Source organism: Elephantulus edwardii, unplaced genomic scaffold, assembly GCF_000299155.1.
Source record: "Elephantulus edwardii isolate Elephantulus edwardi_28Jun2011 unplaced genomic scaffold, EleEdw1.0 scaffold00148, whole genome shotgun sequence".
In the NCBI taxonomy this organism is placed as follows: Eukaryota; Metazoa; Chordata; class Mammalia; order Macroscelidea; family Macroscelididae; genus Elephantulus; species Elephantulus edwardii.
This window is the reverse complement of record NW_006399898.1, coordinates 6,334,435-6,349,508: the sequence shown is the minus strand read 5'-3', so window position 1 is coordinate 6,349,508 and position 15,074 is coordinate 6,334,435. Positions and strand designations below refer to the sequence as shown.

Sequence of the window (15,074 nt, the reverse complement as noted above, 5' to 3'; positions counted from 1 at the left end):
TGTGCTAAGTGCGTCATGTGCTGGGCCGCTATGTGGGAGGTCAGCCACTCAAAGGTAGGCAGCCCTCTCATAAACATTCACAACCTCTACAGCCTGATGGAGCGTTTCTCTAAATCAGAGCTCGATCAAGCGGTCAGTAACACTGGGCAAGCCCCGCCTCCTTAGGACGACCAGCCACATGACGAGACCAAAAGGGGTAAAGTTCGCCAGGCAGAAGGGCAGAGAAGAGGTGAATGGAACCAAGGAACTCAGGAAGGACGCGGGAAGAGTGCTTGTGTACCGTGAGGGGTGGTCATCAACATGGAAACAATGTGGGTCAACTGCTGCACGTAAAACCGATTTTCCCTATAAACTTTCACTCAGATCACAGTAAAAAGTAAAAAAAGATAAAGATACTTGCTGAGACTCAAATACTCAATCTGCAAATAAATGGGTTGGTTGGCCTGGGTTCAGAAAAATGTGTCTATTTTTTCTTGTGCATGAACAACTATATTTTTAGTATATTTGTAAATTGCAACTTCATCTGAAAGTCAAAGGAAGAGCAAGATAAGTGCTTCTTCTAAAATTATAGACCCGGGGAAGCTGAGGGTGACCAAGGCAGCAGACGGAAGCATCTTTAATTCTACGTTTTGTTATGATACATATATTTAGGAAACACTTGGCATTGGACCATACTCCAAAGGCAGGCAGAAGCAAACAGAGCTGTTCTGATCCACTGGGGTGGACAGATCCCGCCCGGGGATGGTGGACTGTGGGCTGGCGGCGGCCGGTGTTCTTCCCTCATTGCCTGTCCTGGACTATCACACCTCAAGTGCCCCTTCTCCATGGCCCGTTTTTAAAAAGGCGTTTATTCAGATATACTCCAATAACTGGCACTGTTCTAATGTCTAATAGATATCCTGGTGGAGCAGTGCTTACATGCTCTGCTGCCATCTGAAAGGTCAGTGGTTTGAACCCAGCAGCTGCTCTGCAGAGCAAAAGTGTCCACGGGCTGCTTCTAGAAAGATTATGAGCTCAGAAACCCCGGGGGCTGCTTTCCTCAGTCTTACAGGGGCCTGTGAGTCACGCAAGTGGAGGCAAGGTATCAGATTTAATGACAAATGATGCTGATCATGTCCTGTGCTTCTCAGCTATTTCTAAATTTTCTTTGGAAAATGCCTATTCAGATCCATAACTCCTTAGCTGAAACTGTCTCTTCATGACTGACTGAGTCTAGACTCCTCGAGGAATTGAAATGTTGCTGGATAAAATGGGATGTTAGAGTTTATGTAATCTTGGTGGTATCTCGGTGCCAGACGTAGGTCTAGCAGTGTTTCTTTTTTAATAATGTCTGTTGATGCCAAAATGCCAGGAGCACCTAGCAGCCTCATCTGGGAGCCCTCCTGGTGTACGTGTGTATGCGTGTGCGTGTGGCACCAGGGCCAAGAGCTCTTAAAAAGAGGTAGGTGATTGTGTTACATGGAAAACCAATTTGTCCCGCCAACCTCCATTCGAAGCACTATAAAAACCTAACTGAAAAAGGGACAGATTATTGGTGAAGACCATTCAGGACAAATAGCTTTAGACTAGGGCATAAACATGTATGTCCCTGAGGATGTCACCTGAGGACACAGGTTCCTGTGGCTGCAACAGCCTTAAGTGAGGGGGAATTCTATACCTTGTGCAGGTGGCAGCACCTATGTGAGACTTTACTCCTCGGAGCTGTACTTGACAAGGGCCACTGGCTACCCTCAGGATGGCCAAGTTCATCACAAGGTCAGTCTTGCTTCCAGAGCTTCTCACATTGTCCTGAGATCCCTGAGGGGTTGACCACTTGCAGGGATCTAAAGGGCCAGCAGGAGTACAAAGGACAAAGGAGAGTCTTCAGTTCCTGCCCCATCTGTGCTCTGAACCAGCTTTCCGACACCACACACAGCACTTCATCTCTGTGCTCTCAACTCCTTCCTGAGGAGAGGGCCGGACTCACACACTCAACACTTATTCAGAGTCTGCTGTTTGCCAGGCACTGGGTTAAAGGCCTGAAGAACCACGTAGAAGCACGCGCTGTGTCTGCCCTGGACTAATTTGTGATTAACTGGGCCACACCCAGAGGCAACCATCTTATAATGAAGAAAGTGGACAAGGAGTGGGATGAGGTCCAGGGGAACTTCTGAATCATGATGGGAAGAGAGTGAACAGGCCAAACTGTGCCTCGTCTGAATAGCAGAATTACACTGGATAGGTAGGGAGGGGTGCTGGAAGGAAGAAGTCTCTTATTCTGAGATTTGAGTCTTTTATAGAACTATAAAGTCCCAATGGTCCAAACATGGTGAAATGTTACTTAGATCACAGTGACATCCTGGTCCTGAGAACATGAGGGCAGCTTCTGTCATGACTCCATGGCTCTCTCACTGGAACTCTTTCACTGTGAAAAGATCCAGTGATTTCTGCACTCAGAGGCTACACAACCTGCCAGATCCACGCGTGCCCCATTCTTTTCACTATCATTCAAGTTTTCATCTGGGGAAAAGCCAAAGTGTCCGTAAGTCTATGACGGAAACTGTTGAACTGTGTGGTTCAAGAAAGAGAAGTTAATACAGCTATGGTTACTTCCTCCTGTGTTCTCAAGAAATAATCAGGGTCACTTTCTAGCCACATTAGGGATTATATGAAAGAAACATTTTAAAATAAAAGAAGTAAAAAGAACGGAACAGAGAGAGCAACAACTGAAGACAGGTAAAAGGGTCTTCCTTGCCTGGTAGGTAAGGGCTCAGAAATAGTGGGAGCTCCCGGTGTCCCTGCACCAAGGGTTTCCTCGGGAAAAATATTCTACAGGAGTGTAGAATGTGATACGCATGGTGTCTGTGAGAGTCACAGAGAGACTGGCTATAAATAAAAAGAAAGTCAAGGATCCACACCAAACTGTGAGTCAAGGCTACTCCTGCCAAGCGGGACAGAGGACAGAAAGTGGAGGATGTTCGCCTTCCACCTTGCTGCCCTGGCAGGTGGTTTTTTATGGGCTGCAAGGAACGAGCACTGCCCTGTTAACTGGAAAAGCACACTGCCGACATCTCTTGGCTCACAGGACAGCTGAATTAATGTCTAATGCTCACCTGAAGTCTGAGCGCACCTTCATCAACGAAGGGGCCCCGCTTATTCTCCAGGAAGCAGCAAGCCCACTGTCCTCTTGTTGATTTCAACTCCCGGCGCCCCTGCAGTGGGTTCTGGGGCTGAAACCCCTACGGGAGGACAATTCCACACCTTTCTCCTGCAGAGTGGCTGATGACCAGGGATCTGACCAGCGCATGCCAGAATACTAAGATTTCCTTGTGCCAGGTGGTTTAAAACGAAACCTGATGGCACAACATGTTAAATGATGGGGGGCTAACCAAAAGACTGGTGGTTCAAATCCACCGGCAGCTCTGTGGGCAAGTGTGAGGCAGCATGCTTCCACTAAGAGTTCCAGCCTCAGGGACCAGAGGGAGGCCTCTGTGAGCGAGAATCTGCTCCGTGACACTGTGATGTACTTTAAGACTCACAGCACCACGCGTATGCAGTGTTATCCACAGGACATTCTCTCCTAATACCAGATGATATGGAAAGTCAGTAATGGAGTTATTTTCAGAACTTCTACATCTCTAAACATTTGCTGTCTACTATCTTCTGTCTCAGAATTTCCTCCCTGTTCCTGTACTGTGATTTCTCTAAGTCCAATTGTAGTTTCTGGGGAAAACAGAAGAAACGGGGAAGCTCAAGCGGTTTGCTCTTCCCTGTGGTCACCCTGTTCAGAAGGCAAGCCCAGCAGAGAAGCCCTCCCCCTGGCTGAGCCCTCAGAGCACTGGTGCACACTTTCTTACCTAGGCTGAACCACAAGGGTGTTGGTGCACGCCTTCTTTTCAAAAACCACTTGCAGAGGCTGACTTTCTTGAAAACATACATTGTAAGTTCTTTTAATACCTCAGAAAAGAAGAAAGAAACATGTTAATCATTTTAAGTTTAAAATGTAATGATTTTTAAAATCTTTAAAATCAAAGAAAGAGGAGAGGGAAATGTGCAACAATTTAAAATTTAAATTTAAAAATTTAAAAAATTTTAAAAACAAAAAGGGAGCTCTGGTGGACTAATGGCAAGATGAGCTACAATCCCAGAGGTATGAGGTTCGAATCCACCAGATGCTCTGCTGGAGAAGGAGGGGCAATCTCCTCCTGAACCAGTCAGATCTGATTTGAAAGTACATACACACAAAAAGTAATAAAATAAAACAATTAAAACAAAAACAGAGTAACTGTGATCATAAAAAAATGAAAACTCTGTATGCACACCCATGTTTATTGCAGCTCTGTTCACAATAGCAAGGAGTTGGAAACAACCCAGGTGCCCATCAACAAACGAGTGGATAGAGAAGCTGTGGTATATTCACACAATGGAATACTATGCTGCATTGAAAACCAAGGAACTCATGCAGTATGATTCAAAATGGGTGAGCCTGGAGGACATTATGCTGAGTGAAATATCTCAGTCACAAAAGGACAAATACTGCATGATGCCACTGTTGTAAAATGGGATTGACATCAGGGTTGGAGGGAGACTGAGAAAGATGCGATAAATAATGTATACTGAATTGAAACAGATGAGAAAACTTTAAAAGGGATATGTGATTAGGTATTATTGTTATGACAAGTCCAGAACGAAGGCCACATAGTGGAGTGGACCTGGGGGAGGGATTGTAAAATAATGAAAGAATTTTTCTTTTACATTTCTTTTTTTTTTCTCCCTCCCCCTTTTTCTTTTACTTTTCAAAGAGAAGAGTGTACTGGGGGAGGGATGGGCAGGGAGAAAAGGGCAACAAAATTAATGGAAATCCAAAGTCTCTGTAAATTTTCATTAAAATTAATAATAATAATTATAAAATAATTTGAAAAAATGAACACTCTTTCTCCTCAGTCTCTGACCACAGTCATCAAGGCCAGCTCATGGACACCCTGTGGGTCAGGGTAGAAGTGCCCACAGGGGGCCCAAGGCTGTGGTTTCACAGAAACAGCCTGCATCATCTCCCTCCTGTAAGCCGGCTGAAGAGTTCCAAGTGCTGACCTTGAGGTTAGCAGCCAAGTGAGCTACCAGGCTCCTCTGACATTCCACAGCCAAGTTAAAGAATGAAATTCATGTTGGTACGTAGCAGGTGCACAAACCGAGGGCAGGACTGTTCCTTAGTGAAATGTGTGTACTGCTGCTCCCTAGCGGACACCAAGCAACATGTTACACCCTATGACCAGCCAGGCAGTACACATTCCTTCTAAACACAAGGACTTAAAAGACGGCGATGGTGTTAACACAGTGGATGTATATCCATGCAGGACAGAATGTCATCAATCCATGGATCTCTTCCCCATCTTTCACCCACTATTGGTATTTCTGGGTGGGACTTTGTCACTTGGACCTTACTGCCCGGTGGGTTCTTTTCCAAGAGTCCAGTGGTAGAATTCCCGTCTTCTGTGCTGGGAACCCATGTTCAATTTCTGGTCAATGTACTTCATGCATGGTGGCTACCCTTCTGCAGTAGAGGCCTGCATGTTGCTGGAACCTTCCAGACTAACAGACAGCAAGAAGGCCTGATCTTCCAAAAATCAGCTACTGAAAAGCCAATGGTAATCTTTAGATTCAGGCCACGGTCGTTTCAGTCACTTGCCATGCCTGTGAGAGCTAGACCGTGGATCAGGAGGGCAGAATTGATGCCCTGGAGCTGTGTGGTGGCGGGGAAGGGTGCTGGACATCCCGTGCACCGCCAAAAGGACAAAGATATATGTCCAGGAGAGGGTGCTGCCAGAGTGCTCCCTGGAGGCAAGGATGGTGACGCTCTGGGCGTGTTGCTGGGAGAGGAAGGTGGAGTCTACCTCAACCAGCTGGACTGACACAATGACTACAGCAACGGGCCCAAGTGTGCCAGGCTGAGGATGGCACAGGGTCACAGAGGATGACACAGGGTCGCTGAAGATCGCCCTATGAGTCACTCTGGACTTCACAGCATCTAACAACAATCATCTCTGGAGAAGCAGGCAGCCACATTTTTTCCAGAGGAGGAGCTGGGTCCCGTGACCACTGTGCCACCAGGGCACCAGGTGAAATCACTCTCTTTTTGATTGCAATTGTCTGGTAGGTGCCACTGAAGTGACATTGACTCATAGTAACCCTGTCAACAGCCGATTCCAGGTATGTCTTATCCTGCGCATTCTTCAGCTCTGAAAGGCTGGAGCCCCTGCTACAGTCACTGTGTCAACCTCACACTCTCAAGCCTCCTTCCTGCCTTCTCTGACTCCCCTCTCCTTCCAAGGACTGCCTTCCCCCCCAAGATGCCCTAAGTCCGGGGTTCTGCGCCACACCATCCTTGCCTCTAAGGGCACCTGGCTCTATTTCTTCCAAGATCATCTTCTCCAACACCACAATTCCAAGACATTGAGTCTTCTGTTATCCTTAGTCACCTTTCAGATGCATAGGAAGTAACTGAAAAGGCCACGGCCTGCATCAGGAATACCTTAGTCTTAAGCTGACATCCTTACTCGTTAGCACTTTGGAGAGGTGCTTGACAGGTTTTCCCAATGCAACCCATCTTTTGGTACCCTGAGGGTGGACTGTGGATCCAAGTGAAATGAGCCTGTTGACAACTTCAGCCTTCTCTCCATCTATCATGATGCTGCTTGTTGGTCCAGTGGTGAGGATTTTTGCTTTACTGATGTTTAGGTATTATTCATATTGAAGGTTGTGGTCTTTGATCTTCTGCAGCAAATGTTTCAACTCCTCTTCACTTTCAGCAAGCAAAATGGTGTTTTCCACTGTGTGTGGTGTGAAGTCAGAACCAAGCCATAGCTGACCCTCTGGTGGGTTTTCAGAGGCAGTAAATTGCACAGGAGATTACCCATCCTTCTCGCATGGAGCAGCTGGTGGATTTGAAGCGTAGCAGCTTGGGATTGCAGCCCAGCTTCTAACCACTAGGCCACCAGAGCCCCATGTTTTCTGTTGCTGTGTGCCATGGAGTCAGAATCGACTCACAGCTGACCTTCCAGTGCCTTTTCAGAGGCAGCTAACTGCACAGGAAGAGATCGCCCATCCTTCCCCTGTTGGAGCAGCTGGTGGACTGGAACCATGGACCTGTGGAATTGCAGTGCAGCTTCATACCACTAGGCCACTAAAGCGCTATGCTTTCGATTAGCGGATGCTACGTCATCTATAAAATCGCGGACATTGTTGTCCTCATACGCCGTCCAGTCAGAACTGACTCATAGCTGACCCTCCAGTGGATTTTCAGAGGCTTTAACTGCACAGGAGGAGACGGCCCATCTTTCTTCTGTGGAGCACCCAGCGCTCATCTTTCTCCCGAGATGCAGCTGGTAGATTCAAACTGCCTGCCCTTGGGTTGACATGAGAACTCCTTACCTCCTAAGCCACCAGAGCTCCCTCTGTTTGTGGTTACATTCCTTTTTAGTAGCTTCTGCTGTGGCAATCATTTTCTACCTCTAAACAAAATTGGATTTATTTCTTTATTCATAATTTTTCCCAAATGACAGATCTCTATTTCTAGTGGCTTGTTAGAGATCTCACTTTTCCAGTTGCCTTATACATGCAAAAGCTGAGCACTGAATAAGGAAGATCAAGGTAGAACTGATGCCTTTGAATTGTACTGATGAAGAATACGGAATATGCTGGGGACAACCAGGAAGATGAACAAGTCTGTTCCGGAAGAAGTGTAACATCCAGAATATTCGTAGGAGAGAGGACGCTAAGACTGGTTCTCACTTACTTGGAACACGCTATCAGGTGAGGCAAGTCTCTGCAGAAGGCTATCATGTTTGGTAAAATAATGGGTGAGCAAAAAAGAGGAAGACCCTCAACAAAATGGACAGATATGATGGCCTCAACAGTGGGCTCGGCACGCAGGGCTGGGAGGGGGCTTCTCAGCTTTGCTCAGCACACAGACTACGTAAGAGAAGGGATGCAATCCTGATGTACACCTGTCTGATTTTTTAAAAGAATTTATTTTTTTTAATTTATTTTTTATTATTATTATTTGTGTGTGTACCGTCAAATTGGATCTGACTGGTACAGGAGGAGATTGTCCCTCCTTCTTCAGCAGAGCATCTTGTGGATTTGAACCACGTGCCTCTGGGATTGCAGTGCAGCTTCTTGCCATTAGGCCACCAGAGCTCACCACACCTTTCTAATTTTATTTTATTTTATTTTATTTTTACCTTTCTAATTTTAAACCACGTAGTAACCTCTTGTTCTTTTCCAACAGAAGATCTATTTTACCAGGAGTACAGTGGCAAGGATGCATGCTATTCATGAGCCTGTACTCCTGTCTGGGCTCTGGGAGTTACAAGCTCTGATACATTGGGCCAATCACCAAGCTCCTGTCAGCACACGCACGACAGTGTCTGTCCCCTCGAAGGCTTTCCATAGAACGTTCTGGCATTCTTCAGGAGGTGTGAAACCTCTCTGCTCACTGCTACCGAGTCAGAACCAAGTTAGAACTCATCTTCTATCAGGTCTAGCAGGAGACTGCCCATCTTTCTCTCTTGAAGCAGCTGGTGGATTAGAAAGAGCAGAGAGGTGCCCCCTCTGGCTTAACAACGCCCTGCGGACTACGGAGGATGCCCCATAGCTGACGAAGGAGGGGTTTCTATAACCTGTTCTTGTCTAAGGGGACTTGTGGTTACATCAACAACACAGAGTGTTCTTAGAGAAGATCATGAGGCGGTCATTTCATCTGATCACAGTCAGCTGTCAGAACTCAGGACCCACTTAAAATCTGGGTTTGTAAACAAGCAAGCTTTAGCTACTGACAAGTCAGAAAAAGAAGTGCATATTTAACGCCAAGTATCTCCAAAAGTACATCTAAGGCAACAACACGTAAAATACTTCAAGTACTTAAATTTGTCTGATTGCAACATTGTACAAATTCTAAGTAAGAGTGCCACTGGGAAGTCTTGAACTAAAGTTTGAATATGAAACACTCCAAATATGAAAAACACAAAGGAAAACATACAATCTTTTTAGCAGTTTTTAATTATACCTACCATGTCTGCAGAAGAACTGAATAACTACTTTGGATTGATCAGATCTGGTGAATATGCTGCACTTCTCCACATTTCTCTCAAGGGAATTCAGACATCTAAAGATAGGCAGGAGTGACTGTAACAGTGATAGAAGAATATATACTTATCGTTTATTTTCTTTCTTAAAGAAAGCCCACAGTAATCTTATAATTAATACGCAAATTAGCTAAAAATGATGAATATCTGGGCCTGTTGTTAAGAGCAGGCAGTCCTCGGGAAAGATACGCTGAGAAAGGTGGAGGGTCAAAGGATTATAAACAGGGTCAAAACAATTTGTGTATCAATTCCTGAATGGAAAACTAGTTTGCTGTGTAAACTTTCACCTAAAGCACCATAAAATGTTCCCCAAAGATCACCCAGATAAGACTGAACAACTACTTTAAAACAAAGATGAAGATGTACGAAGGCAAGAAAATTAGAGTAACTGAAACCGGACAATCAGAATGGAAAGAATGAAAAAAAATCCCATTAGACAATTTCTATAGAAGCTCAAACGCTGTGTAAACCTTCACTGAAAACAAAGTAGTATTTTTTTTTAAGTTGTTTTTTTTTAACAAGCTAAAGAACAACATGTGTATTCCTCAAAGAGCAAACTTACTTCTTTCTACAAGAGAAAACCTGGGCCACTTCTATTTACCTTCATTGTTAACTGGCAGTTTAAATTGGATGATGATGTGTCCTTAGCATTCATTTCCACTGGAGTTAACCATTGATAATGTTGGAAAAATAAAGATGAGAAGAGGACACAGCCATATGCTGAGCGACAAGAATTCACAGATCTCAGAGCCAACTAGGGAGGAAAATGAAATAATAGCCATTTAGAAGAAAAGGAAAAGAAGCTGTTAAAAAGCAGTAGTTAGTTTAACTACCTCCTTACAGCTGACATAAATACCAGGGGCTACTGAGGTGATTCAACTTGTGGTGACCCACAGGAGGAGTGGGGCTGAGCTCCCCAGGCTTCCTGACGGTTGATTTCCGAACCAGATCACCAGGGCCTTCTGCCTTGGCTTTTCTGTGGGGGGACTCAGACTGTGGACTTTATGGTTAATAGCCAAGTTCATGAACTGTTTGCATCACTCAGGAACTCTATATATCACATTTGAAGAACTCAGTTGCTGTGAAGACAGTGCTAACTCAGGCACCCTACAGGGCAGAGTAGGAGTGTCTGTGGGGTTCCCAGACTATAAAAAACTGCCTGCCACGTACCTAACCCGAGCCAGGAGGACTTCTTCATCACAGTTAAGTATGTTCAAATGAGGCTAGCTATGAAATGTATTATACAGTGTGCACTGAATTTGCATATGTCACACACACACACACACACACACACACACACACACACACACACACTGAATTCCATATATGTTGTTGTGCACCATCGAGTTGGAACAGACCCCTAGCTGATCCTCCAGCAGGTTTTCAGAGGAGACTGCCCATCTTTCTCTCGTGGAGTGGCTGGAGGATTTGAACTGTGTGCCTTTGGAATTGCAGCAGTTTCTCACTAGTAGGCCACCAGAGCTCCGTGTGTGCGTGCACGCGCATGTTGTTGTTATTGTTATGTCCTGTTGAGTCGCCTGTGACTCATAGCGACCCTATGTACAACAGCCCTATACTCTGCTCTGTCCTGTGCCAATCGCACTGTCTCTGACACTCCCATCCCGATTATCCCAGTCACTGAATCAATCCACCTCATAGAGGGCCTTCCCCTCCTGCGCTGTCCCTCCACCTTCCCAAGCGTGATGTCCTTCTCCAAGGACCGGTCCCTCCTCACAACATGTCCAGAGTATGTTAGACGGAGCCTCAGAATCCTCGCCTCCAAGGAGCCACCCGGTTTAACCCTTTCCTGGACAAATCTGTTTGTTTTCCTAGCAGTCCATGGTATTCTCAATACTATTCTCCAGCACCACAGCTCAAAGGCATCAATTCTCCTTCTATCCTCCTTGGTCATTGTCCAACTCTCTGATGCATAACAAGTGATTGAGAAGACCATGGCCTGTATCAGATGCACCTTAGTCTCCAGAGAGACACCATTGCTCTTCAGTACTTTGGAGAGGTCCCTAACAGCAGACTTTCCCATGGCAATGCGCCTTTTAATTTTCTGGCTACTGGTGCCAAGACTGTTGACTATGGAGCCAAGCAAACTAAAGCTGTGTACAATCTCAATCTCTTCACCATCCATCCTGATGCTGCCAATTGGTCCAGTGGTGAGAATCTTTGTCTTCTTGACATTGAGCCTCAATCCATATTGGAGGCTGCAGTCCTTGACACTCTGCAGCAGGTGATTCAGGTCCTCTTCAGTTTCAGCAAGCAGGTTTGTGTCGTCTGCATAACGCAGATTGTTGATAAATCATCCACCAATCGCGCACATATATAAATTAAGAGAGAGCTCTGGTGGCCAAGTGTGATGGAAATTGCACTGTTAACCCAAAGGCAGTGCCTCTTCACGGTTCAAACCCACCAGCTCTGGTGGAATAGTCAGTGAGGAATCACCCTTCTACCCCAAAGTCCGTGCTTCTTGGAGTGAATCCACCAGTGGCTTCTGGGTAGGCAGATGGGCCGGCCTCCAGTGCAATTTACAGCCTTTGAGGCCTGGCAAAGGGTCAGCTTTCAGTCAGAGCCAACCCAACCCAACAGCAATGCGTTTTGAGTTGTTGAAATCTCACGTCTTACAATGACAATGTCCTTATGGGGGTCCAGTTGTTGCTGTTAGGTGCTGTGGAGTGGAGCATGACTCATAGCGACCCTATGAACAAAGGATCTGAACCCTGTTCTATCCTGCGCCACCCTCACACTTCCTGACACACAAGAGCCCACTGCAGCAGTCACTGTATTAATTCACCAGTGGCATAAAAGCATAAAGTGACAGGCAGCACTGTAAATGGAGAGAAAGGCTGCAATAAACCGACAACGTCTCGCCTGTGAGTTTCATCCAAATGCTTCTACCTGGAAGCATTGTAGGCCTCAAACTAAGCAGGAAATCTTTATTTTTATATGGAATTGCCCAGCTTTCACATGGTGGGCATAATTTCAAACTGCAAACACTTGAGCAGGTCATGTCCTGCTTTTCTGGCCATCCATGTGTGGCTTCTGGTTTAAAGCATTATTGTGTGGCCACATGATTTTCACTGTCCTCCACATGTACTCAAACATGTAATAGAAAGACCAATGGGGACAGGGCTAGGACAAACATCTGAATTTCCTGGGTGACATTCAATCCAGAACCCTCCTCCCTGAAAAATACAACTACTCCAGTGTCCTCAGGTCAATTCTGACTCTGGGACACTCTAGGACAAAGTGGAACTGCCCCCTAGTTCCCAAGACCGTAATCTTACAGAAGCCGACTGCATCTGTCTGCCTGGGAGGTGCTGGTGGGATTGAGTAACAGACCTCTGGGTTTCCAGCCAAATGCCTTAATGCAGTTCCACCAGAGCGTCTTTCAGACTGGACAGGTGTTGGTGGCTATTTTTTGCCTTAATTGATGGCCTATGAGTTCATTTTCTTAACTTACACTTTTTTCAGATGGGTCAAGCCACAGTTCGTCACTAACCCGTGACAGAGCCTGGATCGCTTTCCCAAATACTAGAGAGAAAACGGAAGGTGCTGGTTACTAAACAAATCACAGTACTGGAACCTTCAAAGCCCTCAGATGAATTCATAAAGTACAAATGTTTTATAGGCTTTTAAGAAATACAGTGTATTCCTGGCAAAAGGCCACATCGTTAGACTTAACAAATTCGCAGAATGAGTGGGTGAAATAATAAAATCCTATGACACTCCTTTCTGTTTGGCCCTAGCATTGCATGGCTATGCTCTGGCAAGCTGATTTCCACATCAGTATTATTTTTAAATTTGGTTGAAATGTATTTACAAAACAAAACAAAACAAAAGTGTGAAAATAGAGCATGGGTACAGTGATGAGAAGGTTTTTGTGTTTGGGTGTTTTTTTTTTTTTAACTCAATTTCATGGCAAAGTCAAAACAAGTTCTGAAAAATAAATTTTGGAAGTGTGAATGCATCTCTGATGCCTCAGGGTACCGAGGAGAGATGCTAGACGTTGCAACCAAGCACTCTCAGGTGTCCCGTCTGAAAGGGGCTTGGGCTGGGCGAGCAGCAGGGGACGTTCATGTTATGGTGACTGAGAGATGTGGACGAACCTCTGTACAGATGGCTTAGTGTCCAGCACGGAGAGTGGAGGGCTACTGAAATGCACAGAAAAGTGTCCCCGAAAAAGCAATGTCATGGAGTTGATTTTACTGGTTTTTCTAACGCTGAAGAACTCATTTGTTCTTAGAACATTATCTTTGGGCTCAGCCATGCACGTGACTGGGCATCTCCCCAAGGTCAGGTCAGCTTCTCCACCAGGCCATAACCGAGCCCCTTGAGGACAGGGGTTGCAGGCCTGGGGACCCTTATTTGGGCTTGCAGGCCTTGTTAACTGTAGCAACAGCTCCAAGGACAGGGGTCTGGGGCCTGGGGCCCCTCATTTGGATTTGCCCAACATTGGTGGTTATAGGAACAGCTCTGAGGACAGGGATCACGGGTCTGGGGACCCTCACTCAGGCTTGCAGGTCTTGGTAATTGTAGGAACAGCTTCGAGGATAGGGGTCGCAGGCTTGGGACCCTCACTTGAACTCGCCTGGCATTGGTAGTTATAGGAACAGCTCTGAGGACGGGGACCAGGGTCTGGGGACCCTCACTTGGGCTCGCAGGTCTTGGTAATTGTAGGAACAGCTCCGAGCCCGGGATCAGGGGCCTGGGACCCTCACCTGGGCTCGCCCTGCTCCGAGCTGCCCGGCCGTCGGGGTCCAGGCGACTGGCCGAAGGCGCTGTCGGCCCCCTTCACGGACGGACACCCCGAGGCCCGCGCTGAGCCGCGTCCTCTCCCCGCGAGGAGCCTGCTCCTCATGCCCCACCTCCGCCCCATCGGCCGTTCGAGGCCCTCACTGTCCTCCCGGCGGTCACTCTGCATGAAGGAACACGCGGCCGCACACCCTGGGCTAACTAACGGTCCTGGGCCGCTGTGCATAACAGGAAAGCCGAGAGCCGACCGGGACAGGCCGAGCGGCCACCACACCTTTCAGCTGGCCACCGCTCATCGCGCACTTGAGCATGGCTCCCGCCCTCGCCCGCCGGCCTCGAGGGCCCGGATGTAGCGCGCGCCCCCGCGCTGCGCGCCCCCGCCGGCTCTGTCCCCGCCCCGGCAGAGCGCTCCGCGTACGGCGGCGCAGGGTCGGCTCGGGCTTCCGTAGCTCCGCCTCCAGCGCTCCTCGTCCCTCATTGGTTGCAGGTGGGCGGTGGGCGGAGCGCTGCAGAGACTGAGGAAGAGGGTGGCGGCGGCGGCGGAGACTGACCGGAGCCCAGTGACAGGATGGTGAGGGCGGCGGCGGCCACGGCGGCCTGGCTCCCGGCCGAGGAGCCGCCGCTCGGGGTCGCGGGGAGACCGGGCGAGGGTTTGGGCCGTGGGGAGAGCGGCGGAGGGAGGCCGGGCCCCGCTCGGGGTGGCCGACGCCGGCCTCGCGCCCCTCCCTCGGGGCCGAGCCCCCCAGCCGGGGAAGGCCTCTGCCTCGGGCGTCCCCCAGGAGGCCCCTCCCTGTCCCGGGGTGTGCAGGCGTCACCCCGCGTCTCCCGGGGCGAACCGGGCAGCGCCCGCTGCCTTCCCCGCCGCTGCAGCCGGTCTCTGGCCGAGGGGAGCCCCCGAGACGGCCGGCCATGGCGGCGAAGGGGCCCGCGAGGCCTGGCCGGGGCGCTCCGCCCTCCGCCCGCCTTCCCGGGGCTCGTCGGCTCCCCGGCTCTTTCCCCGCACACCCAGCCCTCCATCACAGCCCGGGCGGCTGGGGAGGGTGCTCTGGCCGCCCCAGGCTGCTGTCCACCCAGGCTGCTGGGCACCCACCCCGCTGCTGCCCCCCAGGCCGCTGGCCACCCACCCCACCCCCGCATCTGTCCACCCAGGCTGCTGGCACCCCACCCCGCTGCTATATTTTCCAAAGC

General features: G+C 48.4%; 2 protein-coding genes across 3 annotated transcripts in view; one reads left to right on the top strand and one right to left on the bottom strand.

Annotated features, from left to right (window-relative positions):
- Window positions 1-14,197, bottom strand: part of RAD9B (RAD9 homolog B (S. pombe)) — a 31,609-nt gene extending 17,412 nt beyond the window's left edge. Inside the window, 5 exon segments of the mRNA XM_006894718.1 lie at window positions 3,837-3,936; window positions 9,048-9,162; window positions 9,724-9,876; window positions 12,595-12,665; window positions 14,161-14,197. Coding sequence (XP_006894780.1) covers window positions 3,837-3,936; window positions 9,048-9,162; window positions 9,724-9,876; window positions 12,595-12,665; window positions 14,161-14,197 — 476 coding nt within the window.
- A 165-nt stretch (window positions 14,198-14,362) lies between these two features.
- VPS29 (vacuolar protein sorting 29 homolog (S. cerevisiae)) overlaps window positions 14,363-15,074 on the top strand; it is a 10,938-nt gene continuing 10,226 nt past the window's right edge. For both annotated transcript variants that reach the window (XM_006894663.1, XM_006894662.1), the window contains exon 1: window positions 14,363-14,457. In XM_006894663.1, the coding sequence (XP_006894725.1) occupies window positions 14,455-14,457 (3 nt within the window). In that variant the 5' untranslated portion in view covers window positions 14,363-14,454. The remainder of the gene's footprint in view (window positions 14,458-15,074) is intronic.